The 22,852-nt window shown below is 48.0% G+C and overlaps 1 protein-coding gene across 1 annotated transcript; it reads left to right on the forward strand.

The window, feature by feature from the left end:
- Positions 1–19,737: 19,737 nt before the first annotated feature.
- On the forward strand, positions 19,738–20,832 carry GPR20 (G protein-coupled receptor 20). Its single transcript, XM_009816408.2, has one exon. The coding sequence runs from the start codon at positions 19,771–19,773 to the stop codon at positions 20,830–20,832; it is 1,062 nt and encodes a 353-aa protein (XP_009814710.1). The 5' UTR covers positions 19,738–19,770.
- Positions 20,833–22,852: the final 2,020 nt, after the last annotated feature.

The following is a 22,852-nucleotide window of genomic DNA, read 5'->3' on the forward strand; positions in this document are numbered from 1 at the left end:
GTGGCTCCAACACCGTGAGGGGATCCTCTGGATGCCCAGGCTGCTGCTGTGGCTCTAACTCTGTATTACAGAGGGCAGGGATGCTGATAGCACATCCCTGCCCTAGAAGACACAAGCAATAGGATTCCTCTTACCAAAGGATGTCTCTACGCTAGGACCACTGCAAACTGGGCTGGTCATTTAGTACAGACTTGTATTAATGAACTAAGCCCTGCGAGATGAACCTGCCTTGCACCATTCCCAAGGAAGTTGCTGCAGATGTCTCTGCACCTGCTATCAGGTCTGCCTTCAGTCATCTCTAGATTAAACAAGCCCAGTTCTGCTGGTCTGCCCTGGCGGGTCATGTTTGCTGGACCTCAGGTCATTCCCACTGCTTTGGTTTGGACCTGTTCCAAGGCAGAGACACATGCCGCTTTCATTAGCTCATTTAACACCGTTTATTGTTTATTACAGTGCTTTTGTAGAAAAAAATCCCTCCAGATGACACAAAAGGCATGTCAAATAGTACCTTGCAGCACCTCCTAACATAATGAAGACAGAAGCTATTGGTAACAAGAGGAAGTTATGGAAAGGAATGATTCAGTAGGGGCAGCTTGAGCTTTTGCTCCTGATAAAAGATTTGTTTTGAGACCATAAACACAAACTGGAGTAGGGCCTTTGTCTTCCCTCCAGCATGCCATCCATTGCCCACACCTCAATGAGTTCAAGGCCTCCTTGATAACCCGCGGTGACAATCTGTTCCTGTCTATAACCTCATCCCAGTCAAAGAAAATACTCCTCGGGATTTTTGAATTGGCACATTTCCACCTGACTTGGGTCCACAGCAGGTCCCCTTTGCCCCATGTGAGAGAAGAAAGCACTCGTGATCCTATAGCAAAACCCACCAACACCACAAACAGTGCCTGCTGGATTCTGCTGCCCACCCATATGTCTTCAAGAGAAAAATGATTATTCTGGCACTGCAATTTCCAGTAAGAAACCCCTTTAAAACACGTGCATGATTCCCACCTTCCCTTCCTGAAAACTTCCCAGGGCACGTCTGCACCTTGTGTTTAGAGGGGTCATTTCAACAACAGGGAAACTGAGGCACCTCCCCAGAAAGTGGCTTTTTGTCCCCGATGAGGCCTCTCACACAGAGTTCACCGCGAGAGCAAGGATTGCCTGCAGGGACAGGAGCTGTAATTCCAAACAGCTGAAAACACAAAAGAAAACACCCCCTCCAAAATAACAGGCAAAAAAGTCAGCAAATGTACCATCCTCTTCCAGAGGCAGCAATTTTAAGAATCACTTGTAACCAGGCAGCAGCAGCAGGGTGGTTGTGGGATTTTTTTCTCCCCAAATGGGGCCCTTTCTTTTCTTCCTGTTCCTGTAGGGTTTTTCATCACTGTGGCATTTCCTACTATAATCCATCAGATTTATGCTGCCTCATTCCAGATCAGAGCATCACTGAGCTCTGTGCATGTCTAACAAAAGACAGCCCTGCCCTGAGCCATTCACATTCTCTACCAACCAGACGAACAAAGGGAGCAGGAGAGGAGGATTAGCAAGTTTGCAGAGAGAAAGCAGGGAGGGGATGTCTTTCTCTAAAGCCATTTGAGGAGCCTGGGTCCAAAGACCAGATTTTCTGAGTTGCAGGTATCCTACCTCCCAGGCTAGGCTGCTTGTACAGCAAAGGACACTGACCATTGAACAGATGGCCCTGGAAGCACCCCACTGCCCCTGACCAGGTTTGTGCTCACTGCTAAATCGGAGCGGGTAGAGGTACCAGACTGGTCCCCCAAGGTCCCCACCACTTCCTTGCCATGTGTTTGTGAATGCCCCTTCTGTCCTCTGCAGCCTCCCAGGGCACAGCGCACCTTGTGTTCAAGGTTTTCCGGCTCAGCCCTGCCATGTCGTGCTTCCCACCTCCCCAAACGCAAGAGGAGAACACTGAGAGCTGCTTGGGGGCTCTCTCGACCACCCTCGAGCCACATCCCCGTGCAGCCACACCAAGCATCCTGCCAGTTCCTGCTTCGCAGCCCTCGAGCCAGAGTTGGGCAAGAGCCGCTCCACCCGGCTCTGACCTTCCCAGGGCATTTGTGCCCAAGCGATGCCAAAGCCCTGGCTGCCTGCGTAGCTTTCCCTTCCAAGCACCAGTGTCCCTATGTGCCCAGTGACAAACAAATCCAGCAGGAAATACTTTGCTGGGAATGGGGAGAGCTCCGCGGTGAGGTTGTGACACTGGGTGTTTTGTTCTTGGCAATTAGCTCCTGGAACTTTGAAAAAATATCAAGAAAAGAACAAGAGATGGCTGCTGGCCAGAGCTGGGTTGGGGGGCCAGAAAAGTCAGAGCGGGACCCCGCAAGGGATCCTAATGCAGGTTGGATCACAAGGGGCAGCTGAGACATGACATGCCTTGTTGGATGGCCAAAGGGTCTCTGTGGCTCATTTTGTTGGTGCCTTGACTGGGGAACCTTGTCAGAAACCTCACTGTTGTGAGAGCTGTGGTGAACTGGGCAGACTGGGATGGAGAGAGGGATCCTGACTCACCCTCACAGGGTACATTTATACCGGGACAGGGCACATCCAACTTCACACCCCTTGTCATGCAAGAACTGGAGAAAGACAGGACCAATGTACTCCAAAACAGTCAGCCGGGAGAGACCTCAGGGTCATCCAGAGGAGCAGCTTGCTCTTCATGCCCTGCAGACATCTTCATTTTTCTTTCAGCTCAGCAGGTCCGTCAGCAAAAATGCCATGGCCTGGGGAGAAAAATGGAGGGGGAGGCAATGGTCAGAAAAGTCGATTCCCAAATATGCAGCAGGCAGGCAGGCAGGCAGTAAACTGGCTCCCACACACTTTCTCCCCTGTGCCTGACTCACCCAACAGGAGCCATGACTGTCATTTGGGAAACACTTGTCTTTCCCTGTTCCTCATCAAGCAGACAAATCACGGCTGGATCCCATCAGTAGAGGCCCCCATATGGCGACTGTCTGATCTCCCTCCTTGTATAAACACGCAGATGGGGAGCCTGTTCAGAGGCAGGGCCACACGCTAATGGTGGCCTCTGCCCTTTGCAGTCCTCTGAGATCAGCGACCGACAGCCCAGCGAGCACTGGGAAGCACCTGTGATCTCGAGCAGTTGGCAGGAGATGCTGGCTGCTCTCTGCTGAGCTGCTTATGTCAGGTAGGTGCAGCTGCCTCTGGGTCCTGCTGAGATGCCATTACAGAGGCAGCTGGACCATCTTTTATGGCTCGGCACAGCCTCTGGTGTCCATGAGAGTCAGGCAATCGGCCCTGGGGGTTTTGAACATGACCAGGGGCAGTGGTCCAAGCCCTCCTTCTCCAGGCAGAAGCAGCTCATGTTTCTTTGCTTCTTAGGTGTTTCTGCCCCAGCGTTGCAGGAGAGGGGCACAGGTTCTGCCTAGGGCTCAGTGCAGAGGGCTCTGATCTTCCCCTACAGCCCCTCCAACTACCACCTTAGGCATAGCCATCATCAATGTTTCAGGGTTCAGATCCCAAAGGAGCCTCTGATCTCCCAGACATCCCAGCATGGCACGCCTGGATCACCATGAGAACAGCAGAGAATGACCTCTCAATAGCCCAGCAGCTGAAGCCCTTCCTGCGCTGGCAGTGGAGCAGGACCGAGTGAGGTACAAGGAGCAATCCCCAGACCTGATCCCCTGTGAACTCCCTTTTCCCTGCAGACCCTGTTGTGGCCATCCAAGCCTCTCTCTCTGCCACAGGGTTGCTGCACCCACTTGAATTCCAGCATCCCTGCAGGGGCCAATTTTGACTCAGCTTGAGTAAACGGAGTTCTGGAGGGTCAAATCCAGCCCTTGAGCTGCTTCCCATGCCTGTCCACAAGGCCTCCCACCCTTGTGCCTCACTGGCAAGAAGATTGCCACCCACAGCATGAGCAGGACCCAAGCTGGATGTAGGACGACGAGTCAGGGGTTTTCCCTGGCCCTTCTCAGCTCCACCAAATCAGAATAGCTACCAGTTGTTCCCATCAAATATCAGCTTCTCTCCCCTCTCCTCACTGTTGGCAGAGGGCTGTAAAAGTTAGGGCAGGTGATTTCATCCATCAGGCAGCACCTGCCAGATCACTGCTCCGCTCCATTACAGTCTGCAGCAGGGCTGGGACAGAAGCCAGTGTTTTGTTCCTTGTCCTTTGACAACGTTCCCACACTGCTGTCCAAGGCTTTCCTTCCAGGGGAAGGACACATACGTCCTGCTCATTAACGATAAAGAAGTGTGATGGGATTGAACCACAAGCCCCTTTGCAAGGAGCCCCTTTGCAATTCCTACACATCTGGGGAGAGTCTCAGTGTCTGCAGATTTCCCTCCCCCTAAACCAAATGCCATGTGGTGCTTTCCCAGCAGTTATCCTCTGTAAAAGGTGACTTCTGGAGCATGGTCCAGTGCAGAAACTTCTCCACTCTTTGTCCTCCTGTGAGAACCAGTTCTCTGAGTCAGTTCTGAATCTGATTCACAGCATCCCACGATAGCCCTGGAGACTGTAGAGAATCAAGTATTTAGGCCTTATGGGCAGTGCATATCATACGGATGTACATGAATGTTTTCCAGCACTTACTAAGGCCTGGGTATCTTCTGGGGCAGATTTCCTAGAAGGAAGAGTAGTTGGCGAGGGTAAAACGGCTGTAGAATCTCCTCCATGCCATTACCTTTATCTGCCATGGCAAAGGGTTTACTCACCTGGCAGGGAGCAGACCCCATCTACTATGGCCTCTCCATCAAGCCTGCAGCAACCTCCCCTGCAAGCAGTCTTCTGAGGACAGGCTTGTGTTTGTGTGTGGTTGTTGTGACTGTGGCCATTACTTGCTCCCATTTCCCCTTTTGGTTCTCCTGCTTCCTGGTACAGGAGCAAGACAGTGGAAAAATGTCTCAGGAACAGGAGAATGTTCAAGGGAGGTGGCCTATGGGCATGTGAGTTCACTTTCTCTGAAGTAGCTGGTAAAAAAGGTTTCCCAGATAGTTCAGTGAAGAGCCCACCCTTCAGAGTCCTCCATGTAGTGAGGACCCCACCCTTCGGTGTCCTCCATGCAGTCATGACCATGGGTGAAGGCTCCTTAACTTTCTGAGCTCTGATTCCATCGGGTTTGGATCCAAGACCTCCTTGGGTAGAAGCTCTCCTCTGCCACTGAAGAAAAGAACTTATTTCTGAGAATCTGTTCTGTATAACAGAGCCTAAATTCAACTTCCTAAAAAAAAAGCAGGCATGTTCAGACACCAGATTCTGATTTGGGTCCTTGCAGAGTTGGTCAACAGAGACACCTTGAAAGCTGATCTGGCCATGTGCCTTAAGCCCATCTCAGCAGTGCGATAGTTTGTTACGCTGTGCCCAATCTCAATCTATTCTCCTGCAGCAGGGGATGAAAGGACACTCAACTCCCCTTTTTAGGGCCACAAAAATGGTCAGAGGGATGGAACACCTCTCCTGTGAGGAAAGGCTGAGAGAGTTGGGGTTGTTCAGCCTGGAGAAGAGAAGGCTCCGGGGAGACCTTATTGTGGCCTTTCAGTACTTAAAGGCAGCTTATAAGAAAGACAGGGACAGACTTTTTAGCAGAGCCTGTTGCAATAGGGAAAGGGGTAATGGTTTTAAACTAAGATAAGGTAGATTCAGACTAGATATAAGGAAGGAATTTTTTACAACGAGGGTGGTGAAACACTGGCACAGGTTGCCCAGAGAGGTGGTAGATGCCCCATCCCTGGAAACATTCAAGGTCAGGTTGCACGGGGCTCTGAGCAACCGGGTCCAGTGGAAGATGTCCCTGCTCATTGCAGGGGGGTTGGACTAGGTAATCTTTAAAGGTCCCTTCCAACCCAAACTATTCTATGATTCTATGAGTCTATGATTTTTTAAGACTGGAAAAGTATACCCTTCTGCTGACAAAAACTGACATGACATCTCCCCAGGGTGGTGTGTGGTATCAGACTTCCGACAACCTCCTTCAGAGCCATCTGGTCTCCTGCTTTGTTGCTCTGTGCTGCAGAAGACTTTTAAACGGAGCCCTGTCTCACCCCTATTTTACATGGCGCAGTTAAGGGATTGCTAGGAATTGTTATGGGCCAGTAGCACCCTTCCCTGCCATAACTATTATTCCTTTTCCTATGTGCTAATTTCAGCTGAGTCAATACCTTCTTCCACCTACAATCTGAAGACATTCACTGCAATATTTAATACTGTTGCACATTCAGCGAACAAGCTTGAAAATTTTCCACTTACTAAAGCTTCATTATTTTTTTTTTCTTCCTTTCCCCCTCCCTCTGGGAGGGTGATAAATGACTGAAAATCAAGAGATGATAGAAGCTCTTCATTCATCAGCTACGGTTGCAACTCCTCCTGAAGTCGAGTGTGGGAACCGCGTCTGGGACAAAGTGTGGCCCTGAGCCCGGATGTGCCTTCTCCACCTTAACAGCAGCATCTGCTTCCCAATATGGCATGCTCTGCACTATCTCAGGCACAACTTGAAACTTTGCAGCTGTTGCCACTCCGAGTCTAGCTCTAAATCCAGCAAGGAAGGAGAGGCCGGGATAGTGGGGGAGTGCAGGGCATTCATTACCCTGTGCACGGGGATGGGAACAAAGCTCTCATGCATCACGCAGGAGCACAAAACCAAGCCAGTCCTTGCACAGGAAGGACGAGGCAGTCCCTGAGCAGGTGAACAGAACGTAGGTACCAATATCTCATCCTGGAGAAAAGTCTCCTCTTTCTTTCAGTCTTGCATTTGTAACTCCAGAGAGCTATTCTCTAAGTACAAAGGCTTTGTTGACAGGATGGGGGAAAATTAAGCATTTGCCACCATAGACAATAAGAACGATAGGGTCCAAGTTTATCCACCTTGCCCGACGTTGGCCTATAGGTTCGTTTCTTCTCTTTTATTCTTCCCCCTGTTCAACTCCCAAGATGGAAGGAAGTGAAGGCAAGATTATTACCCAGACAGAACTCATGGAGGCCTTCCAATCACACTTGCGTTCCCAGTCATAAGGAAGTGAAAAGCAGATGAGAGCCCAGGCACGTGCCTGAGCTGGAGGTCAGTTGTAAAAGGCTGGATGCCTGGATCAGGGGGCACATAAAGTCAAGGAGGATGTTCCTGAAATTGGGGCAAGAATCTGCCCCTTGATGTGAGGAAACTCAAAATAGAAAATCAATAAAATAGCCAGACAAAAAAGATCAGCTCAGTCTTGCTGGGAAAGATCCAAGGGTGAACAACTAATTCCAGAAAATGAGGTCAACCTTCTCTAATAACCATAGCTACTGTTTGTGCTCCAGTGAGACATGCATGTGTGGAGTTTACCTCTCCTCTATTTATGGATTTGGCCTCTTGACCTGGAATTCAATGCCTCTCAGTTGATCCTGTCGTGTTGTGACGGGCCATATCCTGCATGTTTATTGCATTGGCACCAGTGTTGTCTTTATCTAAAGGGTGAGGGAAAAGAGCAGTCCAGGGCTGATACTAAAATCCAGAATCCATCCTCCCCGTCCTTCTCAACAGCTAAATTTGATGCAACTCCTCACTTTATTTTTTTCTGCCTTTTTTCCCAAAAGGGACCTCTAAAGCTACTGTAAACCTTCCTGGAGAGAACATCTGTGCAAGCCCCACAAAAGATGGCTTTTTTGGTATCCAATTTAGAGCAGGAAGTATCCCATCATGAGGTGGGACTTTAGGGGATTTGGAAGATTGGGGTCCTTACAGCACTAGTCAGCAGAGACATCTTGAAAGCTGATCTGGCCATGTGTTTTGAACCCATCTCAAAAATTGGATACTTTGTTATGCTCTGCCCAATCTCAATCTCTTCTCGTGCAGCCAAGGGTGAAGGGACATTTAAATCCCCACTCTGAGATGGACCTGATACTCACAATGACTCTACCACCAGTAGGGAAGAGCTGTGTGAGGATGGACGAACATATTGGGGGGCTCATCCGTGGAACCTCAGACTCTCTAGTTCCACCCTCAACTCATCTCTGTTCAGCTACTTCAGCCCAGTCCTTGGACAGATCTTATTAACCCCTCTCCCAAATGACTGCAGCCAAAGCGTAACCAAAGTGTGCAGGGTCACCCTTTGTCTCCCTGTGCCAGGTTTCTTCTCAGGGTCTGGACAGCTGGGTTGGTTCAAAGCATAGAATCATAGAATCACAGAATCATTTAGGTTGGAAAAGACCTTTAAGATCATCAAGTCCAACCGTAAACCTAACACTAACAAGTCCACCACTAAACCACATCCCTAAGTGCCGCATCCACACGTCTTTTAAAAACCTCCAGGAAGGGTGACCACCACCTCCCTGGGCAGCCTGTTCCAATGTCCGACAACCCTTTCAGGGAAGAAATTTTTCCTAATATCCAATCTAAACCTCCCCTGGTGCAACTTGAGGCCATTTCCTCTTGTCCTATCACTTGTCACTTGGGAGAAGAGACCAACACCCACCTCTCTGCAACCCCCTTTCAGGTAGTTGTAGAGAGCGATGAGGTCTCCCCTCAGCCTCCTCTTCTCCAGACTGAACAACCCCAGTTCCCTCAGCCGCTCCTCATCAGACTTGTGCTCCAGACCCCTCACCAGCTTCGTCGCCCTTCTCTGGACACGCTCCAGCACCTCAATGTCCTTCTTGGAGTGAGGGGCCCAAAACTGAACACAGCATTCGAGGTGCGGCCTTACCAGCGCCGAGTACAGGGGCACGATCACCTCCCTGCTCCTGCTGGCCACACCATTTCTGATACAAGCCAGGATGCCGTTGGCCTTCTTGGCCACCTGGGCACGCTGCTGGCTCATATTCAGCCGGCTGTCAATCAACACCCCCAGGTCCTTTTCTGCAGGGCAGCTTTCCAGCCACTCATCCCCAAGACTGTATCGTTGCGTAGGGTTGTTGTGTCCCAAGTGTAGGACTCATACATGTCACAGCATGTCACAGGCTTTGTGGCATTTGGTCCAGCACCTTCCTGCACATGTCAGGCATGCTTCTGTCTAATCCCAGTTCCTATCAGGAAGATGAAAGATAGGTATTTTCCTCTTGTGTCACACGGTGGTGGCTCGGTGGCATTGTGGTGGCCTTGAGCTGGTGAGTTCTCAGCAATGAGATTTTGTTCCCACAGAGACACAGAAAAATTGACCCAGGGAGGGGACAAGAGGGGGGCAGCAACATCAGTTTTAGTTTACTAGAGATGTTCAGGCATTAGCACCGTGAGGAAGGCTGGAGCCCTCTATAGCATTTCCAGCACTTCATAAATTTCAGAGAGATTTAGGGCAAGGAGCCAGATGTTTGGGTAGAAATTCTGAACACTAAAGACAAGTGGAAATTTTTTTTTTTTTTTTGGTGGTGTGTATTTTTTCCCATTAGTTGCAAGGCTATATTTAGAAGAGCGAGCGGGGGAGAGAGAGAGCGAGAGAGAGAGATTAGGCATTTCTTCATATTCTGTAGTCACTCCAGTTGTTCTGCCTGTAGGAACAGATGTCTCTTTCCTGGGGCGACAGCATTCAGGTCCACAAGGAAATTTTCTTACCGGCAGTTCCTCTAACATAGAAGGGAGCTCAGGTCAGAGGTAAGTCAGTCCATCGTGAAGCAATACACTGCAGGGATTGTTGCAGTGAATGCTTTGGGATATTGGTCAGAAAGGGAGGGCACAGGATCGGAGAGGTGACAGCGAGGGGCCAGGAGGGAATTGCTGGACACCATACCCCAAGTCCAGAGTGGAAAGTGTGGCTATTGCAGCAGGGAGTCTTGGAAGGGATGGCGGTGGAGAGGGTCCTGCGTCGACCACATGGATGAGCAGTTTGGGAAGCCCCTGGCTTTGCTTCTGTGGCAGGTGTTGAAGTTCATCACGAGGTGCCTGACCTGGAGAGCTAGGCTGCATCGGCAGCTGCAAGGGGCTGCGAGGGGCTTCCCCGCTGTGAGCTTCTCTGTTCTTGGGTTTGGGGCAGTGCCGTGACGTTTGGTTGTTTCCTGAGGAGATGAGGGGTGATGAAAAGTATGTGAAGGTACTGGCTTTCCCCCAGTGAAAAGTACTATGCCAGCTCTTGTGAGGAGTGGGATGATGTCTTGTTTGTATCTGTGTATTCCCAGGCACAATGAAATTTTGCGGAAATGCGTTCAGGCAGGTTTTGGAAGCCAGGAGAGGAGAGAGTGCACTGCCTGGCATGGGGTCAGCTATCACTCGGGATGTTTTACCTCTGTTTGGCCGTGCAGCAGGTTGTGAGCTCAGCTCTAGGAAAGATTCTGTTTTCTTTCTCTGAATCTGCTTGCTGGGTCAGTCTAAGGAGAAACAGATCCTTTCCAAGGTCCTTAACCAGGCTTCTTCAGAAATGTCCCCTGCTTTCATAACAACATACCCACTAGCAGCTCAAAGTCTTTCCAGGTTAACCTGGAAAATCCAAAACTTGCAAATCCCTGAAAGCACTGGGACCACAGTGCCTAGCACAGGAAACCCCAGAAACCAGCCTCCCAAAGGGTTAAGATCTGGTTATCCATCCTGGGATGCCTCAAAAAATGTCTGCTCCCTGACCAGGTCTGCCATCTCACTGCATTCCCTGGGCTGAGCTCAGGCATGGCTCTGTGCCTCAGTTTCTCCCTGCAGCCAAGAGAGCAGCACAACTTGAAGTGAGCACTGGGCTGCAGAGCTGCATCCATGGCAGGCTGGTCTGCTGCTCATGGTGCACCTGACCCCTCTCCCCGCTGCATCGGCCCTTCGTCCCTTCCTGCATTTATGTCACCTCCGTTCCCTGTGCTGCCTGAGGTGTGAGCATTGCCTCTTCTGTCCTGCATCCCTGAGCCATGCAGGACCCCAAGTATTCCCCAACAGCAAACCTCTGTTGCTGCTCTTCCCCCACTGTCCTTCTCAGACTTTTTGTCAAGGGACAGAGCAAGCAGGCAGCTGAAGGCAGAAAGAGGGAAAAGTGCTCAAAGATTGCTAAATTTGCAATTAAAAATTTCCTTTTCAAAAGCAAGCAGCAATGCACAGGCCAGATGTTGCTCAGTTTAATCTCCCATGATGTTTTTGCACTTGCTGGTAAAGTTCCTGTATGTGCCTATATGGTAATTTTCACTGCAGGGTTCTCTTTGTACACAGTCATGATAGCTTTTATTCCAAACTGACATTTCTAGCACTTTGTTCCAGGCACCCCTGAAACACTAAATGGATTACTGTAATCCCAATAAAATCAAACGCATTTCTCTTGTACTGTTACAACCTCCCAAGAAGACAGGCACAAATCCATCTCTACTGGCTGGACCTATAAAACTCCAGATCCACGTGTTTCTTGCCAGATCTAGCTTTTAAAAGAAAATTAAACCCTCTTGGAAAAAATTTTCCCGGCAAAACATGTGCTTTCACATTATACTGATCCACAAAGGACAGAGAGGGATACATGCAGGAGTCACGCTCTGATTTCTCTTAAAGTATCGGAGCTAGAAATACACAGCATCTACTGCAGAGATGTCACTCCATGCTCCCTCGTGACAGATGGCAGTTGGCACTAGCCCTGACAGGCTATGAGATATTGGTCTTTTAAATGCTAACAGCATGATTTATAGAGCATTCACCAAGACACTTAACATTTCTGTCACTTCAAAGCCAAGATCTGGTAATGCAGAAAAGAGGGACATGAAAAATGCAATGGTATCAATAAGGCATTGTAGATGTCTGAACGTTTCAGGAGGGACTTTCCTACACAGTGTGGTGTAGTAAGGTGACCAGTACTAGCAAACCTCATTAGAGATGTGCTAAAGGACCTCTGGGTGCCCACCACTGCTGGGTGCACATTTGCAGGTCTGGAGAGGCAATGTATGTACAATCCCACTTCTTTTTGTTTGCTTGTACATGTAGCTCTGGTCTCCTTCTTTCAAAGGCTGAGACATTACTGCTGCAAATGGGCACAGAAGAGGTATAAGCTCATAAGAAATCTGCCAGCACATGAATTTCCTTCTCTGTGTATCTTTGGGAGCTTCATTCCGTATTTTCCATGCGTGCTCAGGACAGGGCTGGGGGAGGACCATGCAGATCTTTCCAAGTTTTAAACAGATTGTCCCTGGGGTGTCCAGGACTGGTGATCCGTCACCTGGTTTCAAGCAGCAGGTTCAAGCCTAGATGCAGAGAGTGGGCATCTGGGCCAAGCCAAGTGGCCTCCCTCCCATCTGGGTCACTTTGCTCCGTGAAAAAGAGGAATGTAGTTTGGAGAGTTGTGCTCTCCCTTTTCTAACCGGCAGTGATCCCTTATGGCCTAGGATGACATGTTGGACTAAATCACTGCTTGGGCACCCACAGGCTATTGCTTGTTCCAAACTGAACCAGGCAGGCGGGTCCTTCACTCACACAGGATCTGATTTTGGCCTTAGGCTTGCTGGGGACCATGGGGTCCACCCATGTGCACACACAGCACGGTGGGTGGAGCTCAGATCACAACTCATTGCAATACCCATCGCCCATCCACAGCAGGACCTTGGAGATGAACGACCACGTAGGCTAACTGGGGACATTAGGCAGAAGGCAAATGGCTCAACAGCCCATCAGCAACACGAGCCCAACAACCAACATTGCATTAGCCTCCACATATCCTTAGGCTGTGATTGCTTAAATGGCTTGAAGGAGACTGCCCCTGGCCATGCCTGGGACTGGACATCCAAAAAGTCAGTAGGGGGGGTGTTAATCCCTCTTGCTGTTGTGCGAAGTATGTTCACACCTTTCCCCTTCCAGGCAAAGGCTGTAATTCAGCACATGACCATTCAAATCATTGGACAAGGTAGGAGTTGCTGGCCATCACACTCTTCATTCCACGTGGGCAACCATCAGGCTGGTTCTTCATGACGAAGATATGATTTGGTGTAAATCTGAAATTATTTCACTTCAGGCAAAGAATGAGAGGCAGGCAATGCTCTCTCCTTGCAAAGAAGCCATCCAAGCCCTGTTTGCAACATTTCAATGCCAAAGCAATTGTGAATTTGCAGGGAATAAGACCTAAATTAAAGGATGTGTGGTGGAGAGTGCTAGCAAACTCCCTGCAGGTTCATATTAGAGAAAACAAGGATTGTGCTCAGTATCTATTTATGTGTTTGTCAGCTCTGATTTCCTCTGTCCTCCTAATGTTTCTCAATTCGTTGGCTAAATTCAACCAAAATTCAGCAGAAGGGAAAGATCACCTTAATTTTCAGGAAATTAGGCAGCAAAGAGAGGAGAAAGTCAAACAAGTGTCGGAGCCAAGGGAAGAGCTGGAATGTGAGCGTTCATTAAGGCAGCCAAGTGTCCACATGGGAAAAAGTTATAATAAGCATCTCAACCAGGGCAAAGCATTTATCCAGCCCTGCGAGCCACTGCAAGACATGAAACCGTAAGAAAGCAGGTGTCATTTAATCTGACACTCACAGAACTATGTGTTTTGTGTCTCGAAAGCACCTTTTATTTCCACAGCATTGGAGGAGAAGGAATAATCCAACTCTGGACTGGGTTTGACCATTTCCAACTGCAATTCCCCAGCAGTCGAGTGTTTCACACACTCTGTCCAGATGTCCTCAGAACTGGAGGCTTCTAGGAGACACCAATGCTTAGGATTCAGGTGAGAGCAGAGATCTGGCGCCCACAAATATAGAATCTTCCCTGCCCTGGGAATAGCCCCTTTTCTGCTTCAGGGTGGGATCTTTCTCCTCCAGACGTTAGCTCCCTTCTCAGAGCCTGAGGGCTAGATGAGCACCAGCTTTTCCCTTTCAGCAGCTGGATTCATTCCCTTTCTCTCCCTTTCCCCCTCAGTTCCCACTGTCAGCAAACCCAACCTCCACAGTCTGAGCATGAGGCACACAGAACAAGCTCTACCATGTATAGGGCAAGGTCCTCGACATGCACAAAAACACCATATTTGGCCAGTTTGAGCCAGAGTTGAGTGAGAGCTTGCCAGAAGGAGAATCATATAATTTAAACTGAAAGACAGTGAGTTTAACCCTTCATTTATAAATATGATGATAAATCACCCAGGGAACTTTAAACACGGAAAGGCTGCAAAACTAAACACATGCTGCTGCCATCCCAGGCAGCAGAGTAACGCTAGCAGGCAGGACAGGGTAAGGAAGACGGGGGGATGATAGAGGAGCCAGGTTGCCATATCAGATGTTCTGATTCAGGAGAGGGAGATGAGAAAAGCTGAAGTTGTTTATACTAAATAACACTCATTCTCGCTTGTTAATGTCCTTTTCATCTTTCTGATCCCAGTGCATGGTTCTCTTGTTCTCTGTCTCTGGGTCTGCATGCAGAGATCCTATCTGCACACACCAATAAATAACCCTTTTGGAGAGCGGTTAGGACAAAGCTCAGTTGCCTGACCTGCCTTTTCTTTTGTATCCCATTACTTGAATTGCTGAGCCAGATCCAAAATTCCTCTGGGTTAAGGAAGCAATCCCCATTGACTTCAGCAAGTGGAGGGTGAGGCTTAAGGCTGACACTGAGCTAAAAGTTAGGTGGAAAGAAACGCAGGACAGTCAAGGATATCCTCCTGCGGCAGACGCAGCACTGAGCTGCCCATGCTAAATGAACAAGTGTGATGTCAAGCAGCAAGGGAGCGAGGGAAAAGGCTGCAGGACCTGGTTTCAGCACAGCGACCATCTGTTTCCTATTTGGCCCAAGAACGATGGAATTGGTTGTGTCACGCAACAATGAGAAAGTATTTCAGAGCAAGTCCCTCTCTCCCAGTGCTGAGCAGAGACCTTTATCAGAACAAGGGAAACCAGGTCAACCTCCAGTCTCCGTCCCTCCCCTTATCCCATTTCTACCCAGATGCCTGCTGCACTTTTAAGGAAATGATACCCACAGACTTATGGCCAGACAGACAAAATCCAGCCTGAGAGGTATAATATAACAGCATAGGCCGACTGGCACAGTCAGACAGTGTTCAGAAGGATGCATGTTTACCAGTCTTGCAGACTGCCAGCTCCAAGAAACAGGGATTGCATGGGAATCTGGGGGGCTGAGAGCTCAATTAGGCATGAAGAAGGCTGACCTCCAAACTCTGAATATTTTAGGAAAGGGGTTAGCACAGGGGCTATTTACTCTGTAAGCAAAGGTGATAGTGGTTCTTGTAGCTCTGCATGAGCTCATGCCGTATCTGCGAACAATAAATAGTGCAAAACACAGCAAAATAAAGGTTTGCAGAGGCTGCAAATCTTCTCATGTATTTAGCCATGACCCCCACTGACTGCTATATGACACCACTCCATGGTGATGGGTAGCTGAACTGACTCACTTTAACACCTGCATGAGTATTTCTGATGGCAGAGAGAGAGACCTCGTTGGCGTAATTTTTTGATTGGGGGGCGGTGGGGGCGGAAGAACTGGAAATCTCTGGAAATGTTTGCTTTTCCTCAGACACAAGGTCATGCTGCCATTCTGTGCCTTGTTCAGCCTGCTGCAAAATGAGGCAACGTACCTTTGTCAAGTGCTTGGAGATCCACAACGGAAAAATACTTAGTAGCTGTTAACCAGGGGTTTGATCCAGCTCCATCTCATTAAAAGCACTCAGAGAAATGCTGTTGCTTTTCCAGTCCAGCTCTCCGTCCCTTCTGCTTGTAAGCCATGAGATGAGGGCGGTGCCATAAAGAAAGGAAAAGGCCATTCACCCAAACATCCATCAGTAACAATTTGATTAGAGGAAGATTCTTCCTGTTGCAGCCCAAGAGGCAGCTTTTCCACAGCCTGTCAGTGAGGAAATCTTCAGAATTACTTAAATTTGTTTCATGCGGATGCTTGGATTTTGAGTTCAGACAGGGCAGCAATGGAGTGGGAAAAGACAGAAACTCTAATTCAGCTCCTCCATTACATGTTCAATTTGGCAAACAAAATGCTACTTGTTTTTTAGCTGTTTACTATATCTGGAGTTTATTTCACTGCCCATGGGGCTCAGTGGAAGAAGTGACTATGTCAGCCATCACACTGTATATGCTGATGATTTTAATTTCTGTGTATGGACAGTACTCACAGGGGATCCTTTTCTATTAGTCTGTGAAGTGCCCTACATACGTCAATAGCATTGTGAGGATGAGAAACATTTGAATGAGTTTTGAGTTACTGATTTCACTGAGGCAGGAAAGCAAAAATGTAAGATGAATATCAGGTGTTTGTGATAAAGGATCGGAGACGGAAGAAAAATCTCCCAGAGGAGGCAAGCTACTAACAAGTTGTAAAATCAGAGCAACTGGCCAGTGCCTTAGAATTACAATAAGGCAACAAATGCGTACGCAACTCTAGTGCATGCTAAGGGATAGGGTGGGTGATTCTGTCTTCTCCCCTTGCTCAACTATCTGTATGAACACAGATATACAAGCTCACACTGCACTCGAGGGGCAACAAAGTCTTTATTTCTTGGTTTGCACTGGTGCGGTGGTTTCGGCAGTGCTCCTCTTGACAGCATCTGCAAAGAGAAATCTGGGAGCAGATCCAGGCGTCTGCTCATTTCAGTTTGTTTTTGTAATTAAAGAGTGAAACAAACAAACAGAGAAGATCAGATGGTGAAAATATTAGAAAATTATTAGAAAATGAGCCAGTGTTCTGCATCCTCCCCATGCATCTTTCTCAGGTGCCAGACTTCACACTTCTACTACCTTCAGCCAGTCTTGGGTCCAGTTTTCCCTGTTATTCACTGACAGTGGGCTTGGCACAAAATGTAAAGAGTCAAGACCCTCCCCCAGGAGTCTGCAGGCTCAATCAGACCCAGACAAAATAATGTAAACATGTGTGCTACTTTGGCTGCCACCGGCGTTCAGTGCAGGATGAGGTAATCTGGTCATTCCTGAACAAGATGTTCCAATGTCCAGTTGCTGCTGGAGATGGCCTAAGTGCAAAAGTGGACGGAAGTTAGGATTGCTCCTCTTTGCCCAGTAGTTCTCTGGGACATTACAGGTGTAATCCCAGGCTTTCGGATTTCAGTCCTGCAGCATAACCTGGCACTGGGTTTGATCTCAGGAGGGCTTTATGGCTGAACATCAGCCATTCCAATGGACAATCCAACTACTTGGGCTTGAGTGGCCACCTAAACAGAACAAATTGCTATTTGATTATAAATATCCTTCCAAGTTCAAGGATATTAAAAAAACCACCTTCTTCTTTCACACCACTTCCATAGACTAGATGAGAGGCAAGAAGAAACTAGAGCAATCACCATACTCCAGGCCAACAGACCTAAGCTCCATCATGATGGCAAAGTCACTTCTCCAAGAATTTCCAGAGGGAATTTAACACCAAGTCTTCTAAATTCTCAATCCTAATCTCTGCTTTTGCACAACAAATGTTCTGCTTTGTGCTCACCTGGCTTGAATGAGCCATACGGAGTAACCACGACTAGACTGTAGCATCCCATGAAGACTCTTGATCTTGAATGTTGGCCATTTACCAAACATACTTCATTCCCAGCCCTCTCCAAAGTGAGAAGAAGCAGGAAAGCACCCACACTTTGGTCACTCAGTCCTCCACAGAAGCGCTTGCCTGGCCATATTCTATGACCCTATTTACCAGTACAGGCTGGGAACTGCTCTACTGAAAAGGACATGGGTGTTATGGTGGATCTTAGGCTGAAAAAGAACCAGCAAGCAGTGTGCACTCATTGCAGACAAGGCAAAGTACATACTGTGCCACATCAGGAGGTTCGTGGTCAGCAGATGGAGGGGAGTTATTACCACCATCAGTTCATCACTGGTGAGGTGTCCAATTTGGGAGCACTCTGTTCAGGGGAATGTTGAAAGACAGGAGAGGGTCCAGCAGAGGCTTTACCAGGATGGGAGGAATGCACCAGTACAGTCTGAGGCCAAACAGCTGGAAAGTGCCTTTGCAGAGGTCTTGGGGGTCCTGGTGGACACCAAGCTGCACACGAGCCAGCAATGCACCCTTGTCAGAAAGAAGGCCAACAGCCTCCTGGGTTGCCTTAGGAGAAGCATTGCCAGCAGGCCGAGGGAGGTGATCCTTCCCCTCTGCTCAGCACTGGTGAGACACTGGTGAGTGCTGCGTCCAGCAAATGCACAGAGACTTGGGAATCTCTTCTCCCAAATCTCAGTTCCCCAGCTCTTTATCCCAGAGAGCTGGAAGCCACCTCCTTTTGTCAGGAGGCCTGGAGGAATTCAAAAGGTTGAGAGTTATGGCTAGCAGGGATTTGTAGTTCATTAGCCCAATAAGCAAGCTTTTAGTGGCTGGGCACAAAAAGGCTTTGGCACTTGTCAGGCAGGCTGAGAGATGCTGTGATGATCTCTGGACCCAATTAGGACTGTCCCTGCAAAACATTTGCTTTTGGCCAGCAAGAACTCTCCTGAGGATGCACTTTTCACTGGAAGACTTCTGACGTAGGTAGCTTCCTCCTCCGCTTTCTACATGGCCACCAACAGCTTGGAGCATCTCACAGGCAACGTGACACCTTCAGCCCATCCTCCCAATCCCCATAAGCAGCAAAAATGATTAGTGCAGGCAGAAAGCCAGCTGCCAGAGGATGGGGCATGCTTGGGGGAGCTGGATATCCAGAACCCCTTAGCAATTCAAGCCTTCCTCATTGAGACATGCAGCCCAGGCATACTGTGGTTCCTGTGAGCACTGGAAGATGTGTTTGCAGCCCCTTGTCTCCTAGCTCTTCCGCACTTGGCTCTTTGGTAGTAGGGATTTCAAACCCTCATAACTCAAGCCTTTCAGCATCATTCTCTGCTGATTCAAGCTGGGTTTTTTTTAACCTCAAAGTCCTGTTCAGCTGCTTTGAGATATTCCAGACATTTTTCAACCATTTATTTTTATTGAAACCAGCCAAGTCTCTGTATATATTGGGCTTTTTTTTATCTTTTTAATATACAAATCAGTTTAAAATAGTGTGTAAGTCAGGAATGATTTGCAAATTAAACTGTCAAACTCTGGCAGGAGTAGCGGCTGACGCCCTTGGTTTGAAATCTCCCGGCTGCTGTTGCTGTGAGTGCAGACCTCTAGAAGATGCCACACAACCTGCTTGTGCCTTCCTGGAAAATTCAGTCATCCTTTGCTCTTAGGAAAATCTTACAATTCCTGAAAATGCTGCTGCATGTAATTCTCCCATGCGATCACCTGGCCAAGGGAAGGGATGTGGTATTTTAGGAGTCAGATGCTGGGGCTATGGTTGTGCCAATAGGTTGGGCAAATGTCTTCTGGCTGCCACCACTATCCTGCTCCCATGGCAGGGCAAGAAGAGCCTCCAGTGAGGAAGAAGCTGCTCCAGTGGAGGAAGGACTCAAAAGAATAAGAGCCATGTTCAGGAAACAAGACTTGGTAGGAGCTGCATATTGGCCTAAGCCTCCTTGTCACGGCGGAAAATGGCCTGTGCCTTCCATGAACATCAATGCACCCTGCTTGGACTCAGCAACCCCATCTATTTATCTGGGCCATTTGCCATGTGGCTGGCTCAAACATGACCATGTGTAGGTCCCCCAACTTTCCTTTCTCCTTTGCTCCCCTCGGCATAGTTCACTATTCTGTTCTTGCTCAGGCCTTAAAAACACTTTTGCACAGGGCAGAGGAAGAGAAATTCGAAGTGGGGATTGTGTGTCTTCTCCAAAACATGCATCTGGAACCAATGGAAGACAGTAATTATAAACCCAGGTATTTTTCTAGTGATTATTGGTAATCCCATATTGACAGATGAGACGCTCAGAGTACAGCAATATATGTAACTACTGAAGATGTACAAATAAGTTGGTTAAAATGTTCTTAGGTGACAATATTTTGAGCCCTAAGGAATGATGACATACCCATCAATATACCTCTGTTTCTTTTCTTCCAGATCACTGGGAAGTCAGTGACCATGCCGACCTCCTCCACCCAGCTGCCAGCCCTTGACTCTAGCAACTCCACCCAGCAACCCAACTCCAGCATCTACTTGTTCTCCAAGTTCATCCACCCCGACAAAGAACTATACACAGAATTTTATAGCCTGTGGATTGCCCTGATGGTAGTCAATGCCATCATTTTCCTGGTGGGTGTTGTGCTGAACAGCTTGGCGCTGTATGTCTTCTGCTTCCGTACCAAGACAAAAACCACCTCTGTTATTTACACCATCAACTTGATTGTTACTGATCTCTTGGTGGGCTTTTCCTTGCCTGTCCGGATCATCATGTTCTATAGTGCAGGGGACTGCCTGAATTGTTCTTTTGTTCATATCTTTGGCTACTTTGTCAACATGTACTGCAGCATCCTCTTCTTGACGTGCATCTGTGTTGACCGCTATCTGGCCATTGTACAGGTGGAGGCCTCACGTAAATGGAGGAACCCCACCTGTGCCAAGGGGATTTGCATCTTCATTTGGATCTTTGCCACTGTGGTGACTTTCTCCATCCTGACCATGGCAATACAGTTTGCTGCATGCTGCCTTTCCAAGATTCTGGTCCTGATGGTCTGCGAGTACTTCTTCCCCCTCATCATAATCATCTTCTTCACCACCAGGATTATGTGTGCTCTGTCCAAGCCCAGCCTCATGCACCAGAGTCGGGAGAGGAGAATGAGGGCTGTGCAACTCCTTATCACCGTCCTCGTCATCTTCATGATCTGCTTCACTCCTTTTCACGTGCGACAGGTAGCAATCTCCATCAACCCAGACATGTCCCATGATGTCAGCCTCCTCGTCTACCATGTGACAGTGACTCTGAGTAGCCTCAACAGCTGCATGGACCCCATTGTCTACTGCTTTGTCACCAATAACTTCCAGTCAACCATGAAAAACATCTTCAGGAAAACTGAGCCAGAGCAAACCAGTGTGGACATCCTGGGTACGAACAAGAACTCCAAGGGCTCCAATGCAATCATTGCCTTCTCAAACACAATAGGAAGCCCCATGAGCTTGCCGTCACCAAGCAGTGTCCAGATATAACCCACACCTGACAGGAAACACTGCAGTAAGCCAGTGTAATGATGCTGGAATATTGCTAGGATGCACAGTACTATTGTCTTTGACCTCTTAGGTTTTTAGGCTGAGGCTCAGAATGACAGCGGTGGAATTTATTCCGCAAGAACATTGTGGTCTGTTTGGAAAATGGAAATTGCAGTGCTGTTGGTACCAATACAAAAAAGAGAGTCTATTAATTACTGTTCCCAACAGGAAATTTTTCTTTGTATTTTAATACAGACATTTTGCTAGCAACAAATTCTTTACTGTGGTTTTCTTTTCGTGTCTTTCATAACATCATAATGCAACACTCCTAGGATGACTTAGAAAGCAGGAAATCTCTATTTTCTATGAAAGCTTTTGGGTGTTGGGCATGTGGTTAGGAGTAAAGGATAAGAGGGATGTTTCCAGAGATAGCCAGCACAAAGATTTTAGATGCCAATGGAGTGAGAAAGAAAGTATTCCAACCCACCTGTCACTAGTAAATACTCATCTGTTTCTGAAAAAGTCTGAACCTTCTCAGGGAAGAAAAGATGAAGCAGTAGCCTCCTCTTACTATTTCAGCTATAATAAAAAATTACATGTGTGTGTATATGTTTTCATACACATTGCCTGGGCTTGGGGAGAAGTTAAGGATATGTTCCACCTTCATTTGGATCACTAAATCCCCTAAACTGCAGAAGACCATATAAAAAAGCTGTGAGAATGAACATGCTTTCCAGCAAACTCTGCTGTTCTGCTGTGTCTCCCTGAAGAACAGCCAAGATGAAAAGCAGAACCAGACTATGATGCTATACTACTCTTGTTTGATTTTTCTTCCTGGCATGTTGTGAAATCAGGGCTCGCTATCCTAATTCCCACTATCACTCCATCCACTCAGTCACATAAATGCTGATGCTTCCAAGGACAGAAAAAGAATCCATCTCAGGCATCCAGGTTGAAACTCACCCCAGTATAAAGTCACTAGGATGATTTAAGTGCCATGTTTAAAAGATATGTGAGGCTAAGGATGATGGAAAATTCTGTCCACAATGGTGGGTAAATGTTTTGGATTACACTGTACCAATTAAGCAATGTGAATACAAAAAAAAATCCTAGGGAAACAGCAAAAACTGCAGCATGAACAGCAATAACTGTTGTTACTGCTCCATGTCTCCTCACTCACGTACCTATTGCCCCTCCAGCTACTATGAATCCATCAGATCTACTATGAATTCAACAGCTTTTCCTGGCACTCTCTGGTGTTACCATTCAGAATGGCAGGCTTTATGGTTGGTCCAAGCTAGGGCATCCTAGAGTACTCTGCTTCCCCGGGGTCTGACCCTGGGACAGCCATCTCCATTTCACAGGAACACAACATAACCAATGCCTCAAACTGCCTCTTGCAACTGAGTTTGGAAGAGTCTGCCTCTTGCAACACATATATGTTTCCCCTAACCTGCTTCCCTGACCAATCCAATGATAATAAAAATTGAACAGTCAACATCACTGCAATACAGGGATCTATCCAGAGATGAGTATAGTTGTCCCCAGGAGCACTGGGTGTCCCAGTTCCTGTTGCAGGCAGTGGAATCCATGGAGACCGATTCAGCTCATGGAAGCAGAGACGTCCCAGCTGAGTGACCCTGGCCTCCACATTGCCTAGATCTCCAGGGATATAACAGGACCCCAAACACCACACGCACATGGAGATACTTCAATGCATGCATCTTAATCCAGCACCAAAGTCCCCCAAGGGAAGGACTCATTTGCCAATAGGTCAGTGCCTAATGACGTGGTTGGCATGATGGCATGTCACCGCATCTCTAGCTCCTGCTGCACAAAACTGTGCTTCTCCTGCAAGTCCTGCATTGTCCCGGTGGCCCTACCCTCAGGTATCCCATAGCATTCTCTTCTTCTTGGGCAGCTGAGTCCTGTGCCTGAAATAAAATTATGTATCTGGAATCTACAAATGGGCAGTGTTCAGTCGGCTAGTGCAGGGACCTGTAGGTCTCACCCAGAACAT

Source organism: Gavia stellata, chromosome 3 (genome assembly GCF_030936135.1).
Source record: "Gavia stellata isolate bGavSte3 chromosome 3, bGavSte3.hap2, whole genome shotgun sequence".
Lineage (NCBI taxonomy): Eukaryota > Metazoa > Chordata > Aves > Gaviiformes > Gaviidae > Gavia > Gavia stellata.

Bases quoted from the DNA above. Each gene is read 5' to 3' on its own strand.
- GPR20 (XM_009816408.2), top strand. From the start codon at position 19,771: ATGCCGACCTCCTCCACCCAGCTGCCAGCCCTTGACTCTAGCAACTCC.